The sequence below is a fragment of the Chroicocephalus ridibundus genome, chromosome 4 (assembly GCF_963924245.1).
Source record: "Chroicocephalus ridibundus chromosome 4, bChrRid1.1, whole genome shotgun sequence".
In the NCBI taxonomy this organism is placed as follows: domain Eukaryota; kingdom Metazoa; phylum Chordata; class Aves; order Charadriiformes; family Laridae; genus Chroicocephalus; species Chroicocephalus ridibundus.
The window spans coordinates 11,506,505-11,520,090 of NC_086287.1; the positions used below are offsets into that span (position 1 = coordinate 11,506,505).

The 13,586-nt window shown below is 42.1% G+C and overlaps 1 protein-coding gene across 1 annotated transcript in view; it reads right to left on the reverse strand.

Annotated features, from left to right (window-relative positions):
• Positions 1-5,828: 5,828 nt before the first annotated feature.
• Positions 5,829-13,586, reverse strand: part of MICAL2 (microtubule associated monooxygenase, calponin and LIM domain containing 2) — a 162,700-nt gene continuing 154,942 nt past the window's right edge. The window contains exons 34-36 of the mRNA XM_063331408.1: positions 11,350-11,449; positions 10,039-10,112; positions 5,829-9,116 (exon numbers count right to left, since the gene is read on the reverse strand). Coding sequence (XP_063187478.1) covers positions 8,932-9,116; positions 10,039-10,112; positions 11,350-11,449 — 359 coding nt within the window. The 3' untranslated portion in view covers positions 5,829-8,931. The remainder of the gene's footprint in view (positions 9,117-10,038; positions 10,113-11,349; positions 11,450-13,586) is intronic.

A 13,586-nucleotide genomic window follows, 5' to 3' on the forward strand; every position in this document is an offset into this window, starting at 1 on the left:
CTCCCGCTCCTTCCCTCCCTCCCGCCCGCCCTCCGCCCGCTCGGCGCCCGCCGGGGAGGGCCTGCTCCCCTCGCACGGTTCCCGCCGCCGGCCCCCTCCTCAGCCCGACGCCCCCTCCCTGTTAGCCCAACGGCCCCCTCCTCAGCACAATGGCCGCCCAACGCCACCCACCCCCCAGCCCAGCGGCCGCCCAACGCCTACCCCCAGCTCAACGTCCCCCCTCCTCAGCCAAATGGCAGCCCAACGGCCACCCCTTCTCAGCCCAACAGTCGCCCAGTGCCCCCCCTCCTCCACAGCCCAACGACCACCCCGAGCTAAACGTCCCCCTCTGCCAAGTGGCCCAACAGCCATGTCCTCAGCCCACGGGTCACCCACTGCCCGTTCTTCCTGCTCAACAGCCCACTCCTCAGCGCAATGGCCGCCCAACAGACTCCCCCCCCCCCCCCGCAGCCCGTCAGCCCCCACTCAGCGCGATGGCCCCCACCTCAGCCAAATGGTGGCCCAACGGCCACCCCTTCTCAGCCCCATGGCCGCCTCCTCAGCCCAACGGTCACCCAATGCCCGTTCTTCTCACTCAACAACCCCCTCCTCATCCCAACAGCCGCCCCTACCTGCCCCTCTCACGGGGTTCAGCCATGGGCCGAGGGTCCTTGTTTCACCTGCCCTCAGGGTCTGGTCCCTCAGGCTGAGGAAAAGGGTGTTTCACGCAGCCCCGAGAAGGAGAACGCCTGGCATCAGGAGCTGGGCTGGGCTTCCAGGAGGGCTGCAGCCCCAGGGTGGTATGAAGGCCATGTTCCCCTCCCAGCTGGGGGAGCCACAGCTTTTTGGGCGGGCGGGCGGCTGTATGCCGAGACACAGGACATCACCTCGTCCACGGTCCATCTGCCTCTGCTGCCTCACAGAGGAGCCAGTCATTAACGCAGGCTCGTTGGTCAAACACACCAGTGTAGGTGACCACGTGCGGAAGAGTACTAGTTAACATGGGTGCCAAAAGTTAAACACAGGTATAGACAGGCAGGACCAGGGCTCAGACAGCTCAATTCATCCATAACTATTTGTAAGTGAAGGCTCTGGAAGGCTGGGGTGGCAGGTCACAGCTGCAGGCAGCTATTTCTACACCCTGTGGTCAACACTGATAGAATTAATGAAGTAATAAAGTGCCACTAAATAGTTTTATGCAAGTTACAATTCAAGCTTACTATGTACACTTCAGTCTTGAGCACAATTTGCAAGCAGCTCTTCTGCCTGTGGGTTTTGGCTCCACGCGTGGTCAGAACGGCGGGCATCGTCATATCCACTTCTACAAAAGAAACCAACTGTTGTGGTCAGACCAGTATAAAAACCAGTGAGAAAGAAAGGTGACCTAGTATGATAGATTGTCTATACCAACCCTGCTTTGATTTGCAGATGAGTAGCTTAAGACAGGAGTATCTTTAAAACAGATAATTTGCTGTGACTGGTTCAGGAGGCACCCAGGACTGGAACAGCATTAATGTCATCTGGATGCACTACTTTCACTTACCACTTAATCACTCGATTAACAATTCAGGCAAAAAGCCACACACACTTCATGCAAATATCTAGCTATCCATTAGGCATAATAAGTGAAATGAAATTACCATGAGGATATTTCTAAATCGGCTAATAATTGTTGTGTTTTTACAAGGCGGTAACATTGGTTAGCTGATGAGGGGTAGACATCAATGTGTATTTGTTGCACGCAGTTAGTATATGCCCTGGAGAAAAACTTTATTCATCCATACTGCCATCAGTTAAAAGCAGGAACGAGCCCAAGCCATTATCACAGTCTCTCCTTTCCTTACGTTTGCTCTCTGGCTTGTAGCACCAATTGTGTCTTAGGGCTGTTGACTACAGAACAGTGCAAATTTCACATATTTTTCTCCTTTTACAAAGGTGCTCCTCACACAGTGTGTGCATCAGGAGATGTGCAGTTTTGAATATTTTTTAAGAACATAGTAAAAGACTTTCAAAAGAAGGAGAAATGAACACATCAGGGCCTTTTTTATATGCATGTGAATCTGTGACATTTACAAACAGAGCAATGACCCAACTCATTTGGACACAAATGACTATACACAGATGTCAATATAGGATTTTGTGGGCACAGCAGAAGAGACAGCATTTTGACAAACACAAGTGTGCTTGCTGCTGTACCACTACATTTGTGTTAAAGACACAAAGAACAAGGCAGATACCTCACGAACAGTAACGGGCGCTGGGTTGTGCAGTACATGAAAGTCAGAATTCAACATGCGTTTGCCAAGTCTCACACAAAATAGCTGACAAAACCCAGCATCTTTCTTTCCTATTTCACTACCCACAGCATATGTAAATTAATGACAAATGCAATATTACTTATTTAATAGCCTTATGAGCTATGGGTATTTCACATCGCAAGGAGAAAATGAATTTTAAATTAATGTGTTTAAAATCAGCTTTATCAGATCTGGAAACACAAATGCTGTGTGCTTTAAGTAATAATGCTAAAGCCACAGACAGACTGAAGTTTACTAGGGTTTTTTTATGGGTTTCTTCCAGTATTTATTTGCAATTGCTTGGATATGACATTATTGCAGTATTTTTCCACTTATGATGTTTCTCTTTGAGGATAGTTACGACATCTTTTTTTTTTTTCTGTATCTTAAATTTAGAACTACGTATGCTACTTTTTTTTTCTTTTGATCTGGGAATATATATGGACATAGGACCTTAAATTAATATTGCACTCAGCACAAAAGGCCATATAGATATGCACAACATCTAAGTTATGGCAGATATAGGAATGCTGATTTTAAATGCCTAGCTCTTATTTAAACAGTATCTTAACCACAAATAAAAGCTGCATATAAATTCGATGGGGATTTTTGTTTGGCTAGGTTTTTTGCTCTGCTTTATATTTGATAATTGAATACTTTCCCGATCACGCTCCATGATCCCATGCACGGGACACAGTAGTCAGCAAGCTGCCGTTCAGGCTGGCCCCGCTGCATCTGGCGTATAGAAATCTGGAGCAGACCACGAAAGCTCTCACCGTGCTCCCTGTCAGCGCCTTGTTCTTACAGATGAGACAACCAGTAGCTCAAATTAATTGCATCCTGATCACATATATACTTTTGCCAGGCAATAAAAGAAGGCTAAATCCACATACTTCAAATGATTCTTATTCACCTGTATATCTGTCGATGCACACCTGGTTTTTATTTCTTTTACTACAGGACTCAGAATGATCATGAACAGAGTCTTACTCCCCAAATGAGGTGGAAGAGGTAAGGTATGTAATATACAGACCAGGGTCTAGGCTAGTAAGAAAGAGCACTGTGGTAGCCAAGCTGGTTAAGGCCATGCAATAAATATTTATTTGTCTTGGGGTTTTTTCCTAACATTTTTCTCCTAGGTGTGCCTCTGGTCTAGCCTTTTGACTAGACCTAGCCTCGATCATTTAAAGAATGGAAGTGGAATTTTCAAAAATATTTTAACAACCTACTACTATTGCTGTGATTGCCTACAGTAACACCCTTCACTGACTTCAGGAAGACCAGAACTAGACCAAAGTCTACCCTCTTTATTTTTCTAAGTATTTGCAGTCAGTCTTCTACTGACCTGCCAATTCCATGTGGTTAACCACTGAACATGCTCACCCCACCCAAGTAATAGTTAACAGCACATTAAAAGACCCTGCTTAGAAAAGAAGGCATTTCCACACGGGTTACTTTGCAGATGTTTAACATCTATTTCTTGATTGGGATTTTCCTGAGAGTGCCCCAAAAGACCTGGAGATAAGAGCTCAGGCAGGACATGGTGCTTCTGCACGTGCTCATGAGCAAGACACACCAGGGACCAGCTCCCTCAGGTGAGGTAAGGCGGTGGCTGACACTGGCACCCCAGGAGCCTGGGAACTATGAGCTGCCTTCAGCCTTGTCCTACAGGAAAGTGCTTTTGAATTTCACCACGAAGCCCCACACCTCTTCACATGGCCATGGTCAGTGGCTACCTCCCTGCTGCTGGGAGAGGCAATGCAGGGAGCAGGCGAAAGAACAGCCATACCTGTCTGGCATTGGTACATCCACATCTCTTATCCCATACCCATACAAGAAAGTCTATACACCCTTAAGGACTTTGCCGCTTATGATTTCAGACACTGTAAAACAGCCCAGCGTTGACTGATCATCCCAATGTGGCTACATTATAACAGCAGAAAGCATCGGTATCAGAGGTAGAAGGGCTTCAAATTTTCATTGCTACCATCATCTAAAACTCACGCTTGAGGATAAATTTATTTCCAGCTCACAAGGTGAATTTAAGATTGAGCATATGCTTATGCTTGAATTTAAAGCAGAGCTATGCTTTCTACTCAACTTGTAACTTCTTTGGGATAGGAAGCTTCTCTTTAAATAATATAACAAATAATAAATTAACATAATTTCATAAAAGTATCAGAGTATTTCCGACCAGCTCCTTAAGAAGTACAGCGTATTTATTGTACATCAAGGAACAAAAAAAGATAGACTAAGATGCAATGAGGAAAAATATACATGAAAGGCAAAAGATAACATGTTGCATACAGTCATGGAGAGTAATTATTTGGAAAGTTTCAAAGGAAAGAAAGTGGGTTTTAAACTTTTCAGTATGATGAGAACACCATCCTGGAATTTAATGCTTTTGATAACATGTTGTTCCATCAATCAGTTATTTATAAATACCGTGCCAAGTTTACGTGCATTTACATCTGGCCGTGTTGAGATAGTTTTAGAAAAATAAATCAGTATTATGATTTTTTTCTTAATAAGCTTCACTTGTGCCCTTCACTTGTGCCTGTAATTTTGTACATCCGTGTTTCATGAATATTCCAGCAAGCACATTGCTGGCACACAGGGCCACCAGATCTCTTTTTATAGTTCATTAGAACCAACAGAAGAAACCACAATTTGTTCATAAATATTAGGCAAAGAGATTTAGGTGAAATCCAGCAAATACCTTAGTCATTGTGAAGTATTTGCCAGGATCTAGGTTCATGAGATGTGGCTGCCGTGAAGACTGCAGGGATAGTATTTGCATGCTACCATGACAAACCCATCGTGCTAAGCTATGCCAAACTGTATGTTCCATGCAAAACACAGCAGGGGCAGCTTTAGACCTTAACAGCAGCAAAGTCTTAAAAGACGTACAGGATCTCCAATCTGCTAAGCCACATACTGTTACTTGCTTAAGAAAGAAAAAAACAACAGTGTATCTGTCTGGAAATAGACTGCTCACCTAAAGCGAAATTCTTAGTTGAAATCTTGCTTATCCACTTCTCTCATCTCAAGCAGCACGTTGTCTTGCTCTTTAAGGGTCTCCCACTGGTAGAAAGCAACAAACCCAGGTGACCTAATAGAAGTGAAATTAGTGGAATTTGAAAATTGGCAGTTTAGGTTTTGATCACCAATTCTTAGTGATCCATGCAGTGACACTTTTTCTTCAAGTCTTCAAGGAGTTCTTATAATTTGTATGTCATGCCTAAGGAAATTAGGTGGTGAATTCCTACATAAGAATGAGAGGAAGTTGTTGACCTCATGGAGTTTGCAACCTCTTGCGTTAAAGGTAGTCAAATGCCCTCTAACTTCAGGCTGTCATTATTGCTAAACTATAAAATGAATCTGTGAACTGCAAGATGGTGTGATTTACTTACCAGTATATGAATTAAGAAACTGATATAATTTCTTACCTATAGATATTTCCTAGACCCACATTATTACACTGCAGATACTGGTGGAGAGAAATTACTATGGAAATGAGTCAGGGACTTCAGAGAGCGAGATATAATTTTATTTTTTCAAATAGAAAATTGCTCACATCTAGTTCATTTAGACATAGTCAATACATTCCAGCACATTACATTATACGCAACAATGACAGTGCCAAGGACTTAAAAATGAACACATCTATTATAAGTTAGTGAGTCAATTTACAGAAAAGACTGAGCAGCAAGAAGACTCATAACCAAACCAGTGTTTAAATAAGTTTCTAATAGAAGCCAACCATATCAAATTGACCTGTGAACAGTGCACATAGCTTCTCTTTTTTTTCCCCCCTTCCTCCTCTACTCTCATGATATACGAAGACCTGCTTTAAATTACTTAAGAGTTTATTAATTTTCTAAATCACTTGCACAGTTCATTTTTGGATATAATATTGTGAGGTACTTAATATCAGTCAGGGGAACAGCAACCTGACAGATTTTTCCACCTAAGAGCAGACACACAGTTTTGGGTGGAGCACGTGTTATGACCACATGGCATCCAAAAAAGCATCTTTTTAGCAAAGAATATTTTTGAGGCCCATAAAATGCTGAGGGCTCTCAGCTTCTGTTGACTCTAATACTCTCAAGAACTCAAATCTTTGGAGCTAAAAGGAAAGCACCCTCTCACATTTGGTTTTACAGCAAGCAGGTATCTGCTGTAAACTAAAATCTCGGGGTTTATATACAATTCAGAGCAACCTGAACCTGACCAACTGTAGTGTGTGCATCTCCTCTGGGCAAGCAGCCTGGACTTTGGTAGAGGAGGGCAATCTCCTCCGCAGGACTAGGAGCATCATGTGTGCCAGAGGCTGCCCTTCTTCTTCCTCTTTGTACAGCAGCAACACTAAGACTTTTTAGATTGTGAAAGTGGGGTGAAAAAAACAACCCTTGACTGATATAACTAGAGATTTCTGCTGAGTTCCCCCCTTGTGCAAAGCACTAAAAAGTTTGCTTTAAAACTTTGTAAAACTACCTTGAAAGCATTATGACTCTTCATTTTCTACAGAAAACTGTGATAGATGTTCTAGACAGTCTTGTTCTACGGGATTACATGAGGCCTCTGGGAACAGTGATAAAGTCAAAAAATTTTCTGCACAAAACTGGAAATACCAGCAGATCTCCACAGCAAAAATGAAAATATTTATTGCTGCCCTGACTGCTCCTACTTTGTGTCAATCTTAAGTAACAGCTAGTTAAAAAAAATAAAGAATCAATCGCTGCAATCCATCTCAATAAACATGTAATCTGAAGATCAGGTATGCTTAGCCTATGAATGACAGGGAAAAAACAAAGTCTGATGGTAATTTTGGAACACATTCAAGGATTCTGCTATGTCTTTCCACTGCGATGAGAGACAAATTATATAGTTAAAGCCCTACATGTTATGTTTTAAGGGTACCCCTTCCAGTTATGGTAACTGAGAACATTGTTTAAAAATCTTAACTTATATTTTATCACTAATTACTTACCAAATTGATAAAGCTATCTACTCTATTACACACAGCTTTACCTATACATAGCTGTTAGAAATACATATTTATCAGTCAAAATCAGAGACAACATCCAAACTGAAAGATGTAACCATACACTCTTATCCACTTTAAACAGTCTAATAAATAAATACAAATACATAAATATTGCAGAACCATAGTACATTCCTTGCCCAATAGAGGTATATTATTTATCTGTGGTCAATAGTAAAATCTTGTTTTAATCTTTAGAAAGGTTATTTTAAATTTTTTACAATATAGCAAAAACTTAAGATCATTCATAAATTACTGTGACAGAATCCAGTGTGTCTGTTACCCTACAAGTACTTACCAAGAGGCTTTTTTTAGTTTAAAGCCTTTGGAACAGGAATGCTCCTAGCTTTGGCTGTACCATAGGCAACCGCTGCAAATTAGCACCATTCATGAAACAATGAGAACATCAAATCTTCTCAGAGCACGAGGTAAAATGATATTCAAAAAGAAACAGTCTTTCAGTTTCTCCTTGTTTTTTCGGTTTGAAAATGTAGTGCATCATACATACAGTTGGGAATATTATCAATCTTAAATTGCAAAATTATCTCAGATTTAAGAAAGTACCTAAATTACACCGAATCCTAAGGAGAACTTCTGCACGCCTGCTTTGCCAGTATCTACAAATGCATGTACAAAAAAGATAGGAGATGGTTCCTTTAAGCAAAAAAATATGCATATATATTCTTGATCAGCAAGATAAATGTAGTTTAAATATAGCAACAACATTTTCTATCAAATGTTGACGTTACAAACTCAACATTTTTTGCAACGCTTCTGAGGAATTATTCTCAGGGAGATCTTTAACTGCTACATCACTCATCACATTCTGTGATGCTATTTGTGATGTATTTGATCAAGCAATTGTAAAGCAGTTAGTCTGTTACTGTTTTTAAATTATCGTGTAGCATATTTTAGAGAAGACCTTAATCTGTGACATACAAAAGCTTTTTTGAGCATGCAACAGTCACCCCTTTGATAATCCCTTGCCATTATACAAAATGTAGGGATTTAATATTGCTTTAACTTCTTGTTCAAAAATAAACAGTGCATTAAAACTTACAAATACCTGGAAAATTAATTACTTACATGCATTTACAGTAGTTTTAATGAGTGCTTATATGTAGTTATTAGTCAAACGACCCTTCCTCCACCAGAAATAAAATTTAAACTTATTTTTAAATGAGATGCTTGCTTTCTGACCTTTAAATAGTTCAACATGGGTTGGCTGTGCCAAAATATTAACAAAACCACATACAGATTCAGACAAACAGATGGAAGCAGCGCCGTCTCAAAGATACTAAATAATGTCATCGTGTTTCTCAGGAACAAAATTCCAAGAAAACAACTGAGCTCTGATTTCCCTTTCACAGACCCTGATGCCCATCAGACAGGTAAATTCAGTCCTGTTCTGTATTTCAGTGATCCTTTAAGCTGGTAGTAAAATGACTCACTCCGGTATGAGCAAAAGAACTGCTTAAGAGCTTTTGATAACAAAACAGCATGTTTCCCAAATAAACTGATATTAATTTGAATTCCTTCGTTTTTCAGAAGACTGTATCTCCATTATTACAAATGTGGCTGAAATCATGTTTATTTGCATCTGGCTGTTTAAATCCTGCTCAGTTGATAACCTCTAGATAATATAATGCTTTCAAAGTGCTGGTCTTCTGCTTTTTCTTTCACTCTTTGCTCCTCTAAGGTAGACACGAGTTTGTCTCTTTCTTCAACGACTTTCATCATCTCAGTAAAAATTTCATCCTCCTCATTCAGATCCATCTCATCTTTAAGGCTGTCTAAAAGATCGCAAAACAAGAGGTTAAAATCCAGATCACTCTGTTGTTCCACTTTGCATTATAACTGTTGGTGTACAGGTTGAATTAATATTATAGCCAATGACAAATGAAATCAATAGCAGTTAATATTTTTCATGTTACAGTTCAGGGAAAATTTCTCCTACATTTGGGCCATTTAAGGGTCCTAATATCTAGAGTAGATCTTGTAGCAAAACTTAGATTGGAAGGGGTAGGAAAAGCACAACTTGTTTATATAAACATTTAAGCTGGAGTTTAAATTTAGTTTATACAAAGTAAAAAGCCCAACCATGAAACATAGTACCTGTAAGAAAAGGGAAAGTATTTTTCAGAAAAAGTATTGAAAACCGCTGTGACTTACAATCCACATACTTAGAACACAACAGGTTGTTTTGGGATATCCTGTTGCAGGAGATGTAACCCCCCCTGCATTCCTCCTTCCCATGCTGTCTTTTCTAATACCAAATAAAAGGACAAGCCCAACCTGTAAACGCAAGTACCTAAAAGCAGTTCCAAAATACTGCAGTAGCCAATAATGCTACAGTTAACGTAAAAGCAGATAACCTCTTCTGCGTTTGGGTGGTTGAAGAAATTACTTTCTGTTGCTGCCTATCATCACATGTTAGCTGGATGTTGCTGTTTGCACAGCACAATTAGTGGAATTACATGTTTGAGTGCTTCTGATCCAGTTCAGTGTAAAACTGGGCAGGTTAGCTTAGCTGTCTTCACTAGAAGTCAGATGAGAAGATCTCACAAGTTGCATTTTCGCTGCACTCGAGCTGCACTCACAGAAGAGCGCAGGAGGAAGAGCCTCAGACACTCTGGTCCTTTTTGGAGCCAGCAGGGACTCATATGGGCATGGTCCATCACTGTGAGCTGGAGCACACTCTCCCCTTTCACTTACCATCAATGGCCATTTTCTCTCTCAGCTTTTGTTCCAACCTGCTTTGGTGGTCCTCCAATTCTAGCTCTTGGGCTCTAGGTACAATAAAAAGTACGTTAAAGAATAAGCTTTTTTCAGTAGATATCTAGACATTAATATTTTTTCAACCAAGAAATTCTGTGTTCTGTTTATCCAGTATTTTCTACTCATTGGCAGTCGAGGCTAAAAGCTTTGCCTGTGCCCTCATTGCCACAGCAATCCCAGAAGTACCACTTCCACCTTTTGCATTATGTATCAGATTAAGCCCCCTCATACATTGCAACCCTTAAGGCTTTAACCAGCTGTGCTTTGCTAGTGGCACCCACAACGTGACTCTGGAAAGGATTGAATGCTCCCACACATGAAGGGCCCTGCCAGGCCCTCTGCACAGGAATGGATCCTGAGGCAAGGGAATTAACACACGTGAACACACACAGACAACAACATTTTGTGCCCTGCAGTGATACAAGCAGCCTGCTTTTGCTTTTTCAACTGCTTTGCAGACAGCGTGAGCAGGAAGGATTGCTACCACAACACCCAATGACAATCAAAGGGGAAAGAAAAGGTTTGGCCCCTGACAGCATCAGCGCCGCTGGGGAGAACCTGGGGTGCAGCCAGAGCTAGTGGCTGGGCTGCAGGTCCGCACACAGCGCAGGGCTGTCTGAGTGATATGGAAATGATAAATGGCAACGAGCAGCCTGCACTGGTGTGAAATGCAGGGGCGAGTAATGACTGCTACGGCTCTCATCACCTTCCCACATTGTCCAGAAATACTGGAGAAAATAGCTGAGAGTCACCTCCACCTAACTGTTGAGTGCGTTTCCAAGGAGGCGAGGTGAAGGAGCTACAGCCAATATTGTTTCCATCAACCACAAATAGCGGCATCTGGGACGGTTTTTATTTGCTAGGTGTATCTGCTTGTTTCATCACTGTAGTGAATTCCTAGATCTTTTCTCTTATGTCCAATAAAAACTGAGATAAATTGGCCAGACTATTTTTCTTCCACAGGAGAGCGTGCCCCAGTGCTCATTAGATCTACATTATATAAAGGCAAAGCGTGTGTATGCTATACTGGTTTAGAGCATCGTACATGATTGAAATAATTGAACCACTATGAGAGGGAAGGACGAGGAGGGCTCAGCTGAAAATCTGTGTTCAAAACAGATTGTAGCTACTCTGGGTACGTTTATTCCCTGACAGTCTCAACCTGCAGCATGCAGCAAGGTGTCCAGGTGTAACGTGAGTACACTTTTCCCCTCCCCATCTTTAGTACTAATGCTCGACCTTACTTACATAATCAGGAGCTCAGACTCATAACGCATTAATTTATTCTTCTCCAGGACCAGCTCAAACCATTCATGTAGCATCTGAGTTTCATCCTTTGTGCCTGAATCTGTTTAAAATAGGAGAGTTAAGCGTGCATTACCAGCTTTCCTTCCAATGCTCTTACCACTTGAGTTCACTTTAAGTTGTCCTCATTTGTAAACCTAGGTGAGTCCAAATGTAGATTTTTTTTGCTGTATGTAACTTACATCAGTAACGTCTGGGTATAACAGGTGTAACATTCCTGTCTACATTCGGTTCAATGTTGTAGTTTATTACAGTTAAAGGCGCATTAGATTTTAAAACACACTTGTTTTGGACGTTAAATTTTTCCTTTCTAGTAATCGTATGGACTTTCCTTTTTTAATGGGCATGTTTTCTTCCTTTTAGTTCTGCCTTTGATAACATAGTTTGTCTGTCGATAGTGGACTCCAGCAGCTGAACTATTCGTATAAATGGATATCCTGTTAACACAATCAGACTTCAGGAGGTGCATGCTGGCAAGTGTCAACTTTGTCCCTGCTTCCAGTGGGCATCAGACACACAATAAAATCCTCTACAAATTTCCATTCATTTGCCAACTGGCCTCTAAATCTGCATCTGGTTTGAATGACAGGAAAGGCTGTGGGACAGGACAAATCTATTATTACTGGGTGTTTTTTTAACACTTTGCACTAGGGCATCACTGGTAGGCATTATACAGACATGAAACACGAGATGGTCTCTCTCCCGAAGAGCTCACAGCTCGACTCTGCCTGGCTGAGGGAGAGGAGGGCTTCCTCTCTCACCAGGTGAGGGCCTTTACTGCTCCTAAAATGCCGTCTGTAGAAAAATCTTTGACAATGAAGAACCCCTGGGTATTTTCAAGTGGCAAGTCAGAGCACATTCGTATTTCTTTTCCTTGCTGTCCTTTTTAACACACTCATCACTTCACATTTTCCATTCATTTTCTCACAAAACAAAACCAGCCCACCACCTTTTGATACAGAATTACAGCAGCAGTGATGGCACTGCCAACATGCCTCCCACGATGTCTGCTCTGACCATCTGCCCTCTGTTGACACAAAATAGCGATCACTTGTAGGAAGCAAATATCTTACACTACTCCGGGTTGAGGCAACAATTTAGGTGACAGGCTGACCCCTTCAGAAGCATAATACCAACAGCCAGCCTGTGCTCCTGCCTCAGTACATGGCAGTTGCCCACCCTACTACGCTGCCACCGCATGTTGTAGGCAGGGTCGGCCAGACCTGGGACAAAGCAACAGGAGGTGTCACAGGCAGGCAGGAGAACGCAGGGCTCTCCTCCTCAGTCCTTGCATCACACTGCTAGATAACCAAGCATAGCATCCCCATAAACCAGCCTGGCTGTTTTCTGTGGATGAAGACCTATGTGATTTCTCCTACTTTAAGAGGACTGCACCTTTATTTCAGACTGAGCACTGAAATTTAAGCCGAAAGGTCTCAGGTTCAAGCTCCACAATTACAACAGTATCATTAAACTACGTTACCAAGTAGAGAGATAACCAGAGTCCTGGACAGCTCAGCAGCGTTTCGGATGCCTTTCTGTTGTCGTTTTGGCATGCACTCTGTTCTCAGCCCAGGGATTACCCTCTTGCCTCTACTGCTTCAGCTGTCCCTCACTTTAACGTCAAAGCCAGGATCTGACTCCATTCAAGAACAGTAGTTTAAAGCCCATCTCCTTGGGGCAGTAATGATCTCACCTGACAAAGCCCTTCAGCAATCTTCCTGAGCAGGAGGGAAACTGTTGGGTATTTGGGATCACCAGCCCATTTGCATGCCTTCACCAGGCACTGTCATCCCAGAGAGCCCAGGTCACCTCCTGCCAGTGTCTGAGGAATGACATGGGCCCCCATGCTGAGGACAGGAGCCATGCTGGCTTGGGTGCAGTTCTATGATTTCTCATCAGGATTTGACCCCAATCTGAAGTTACCATGAAATGTGAGATTAAAGCAGCAGGAGAGGGCGAAGAATCTTTGTCCAATTTCTACCCGATTCCATTAAAACTTGCCAGGAACAGATGTTTCCTGTGGGTTCTTCCAGGTCAGCAAGCAGTGATAAAAAAAAAAAAAAAAGTCTTGTCAGCGTGACTGCTGGAGCAGTTCTGGCTGGGATGAGTCAATGGTAACTTCTCACAGATCCAATGCAGGCATGCAGCATTAGTATTCAGAGCCTTAGGTCTTCATA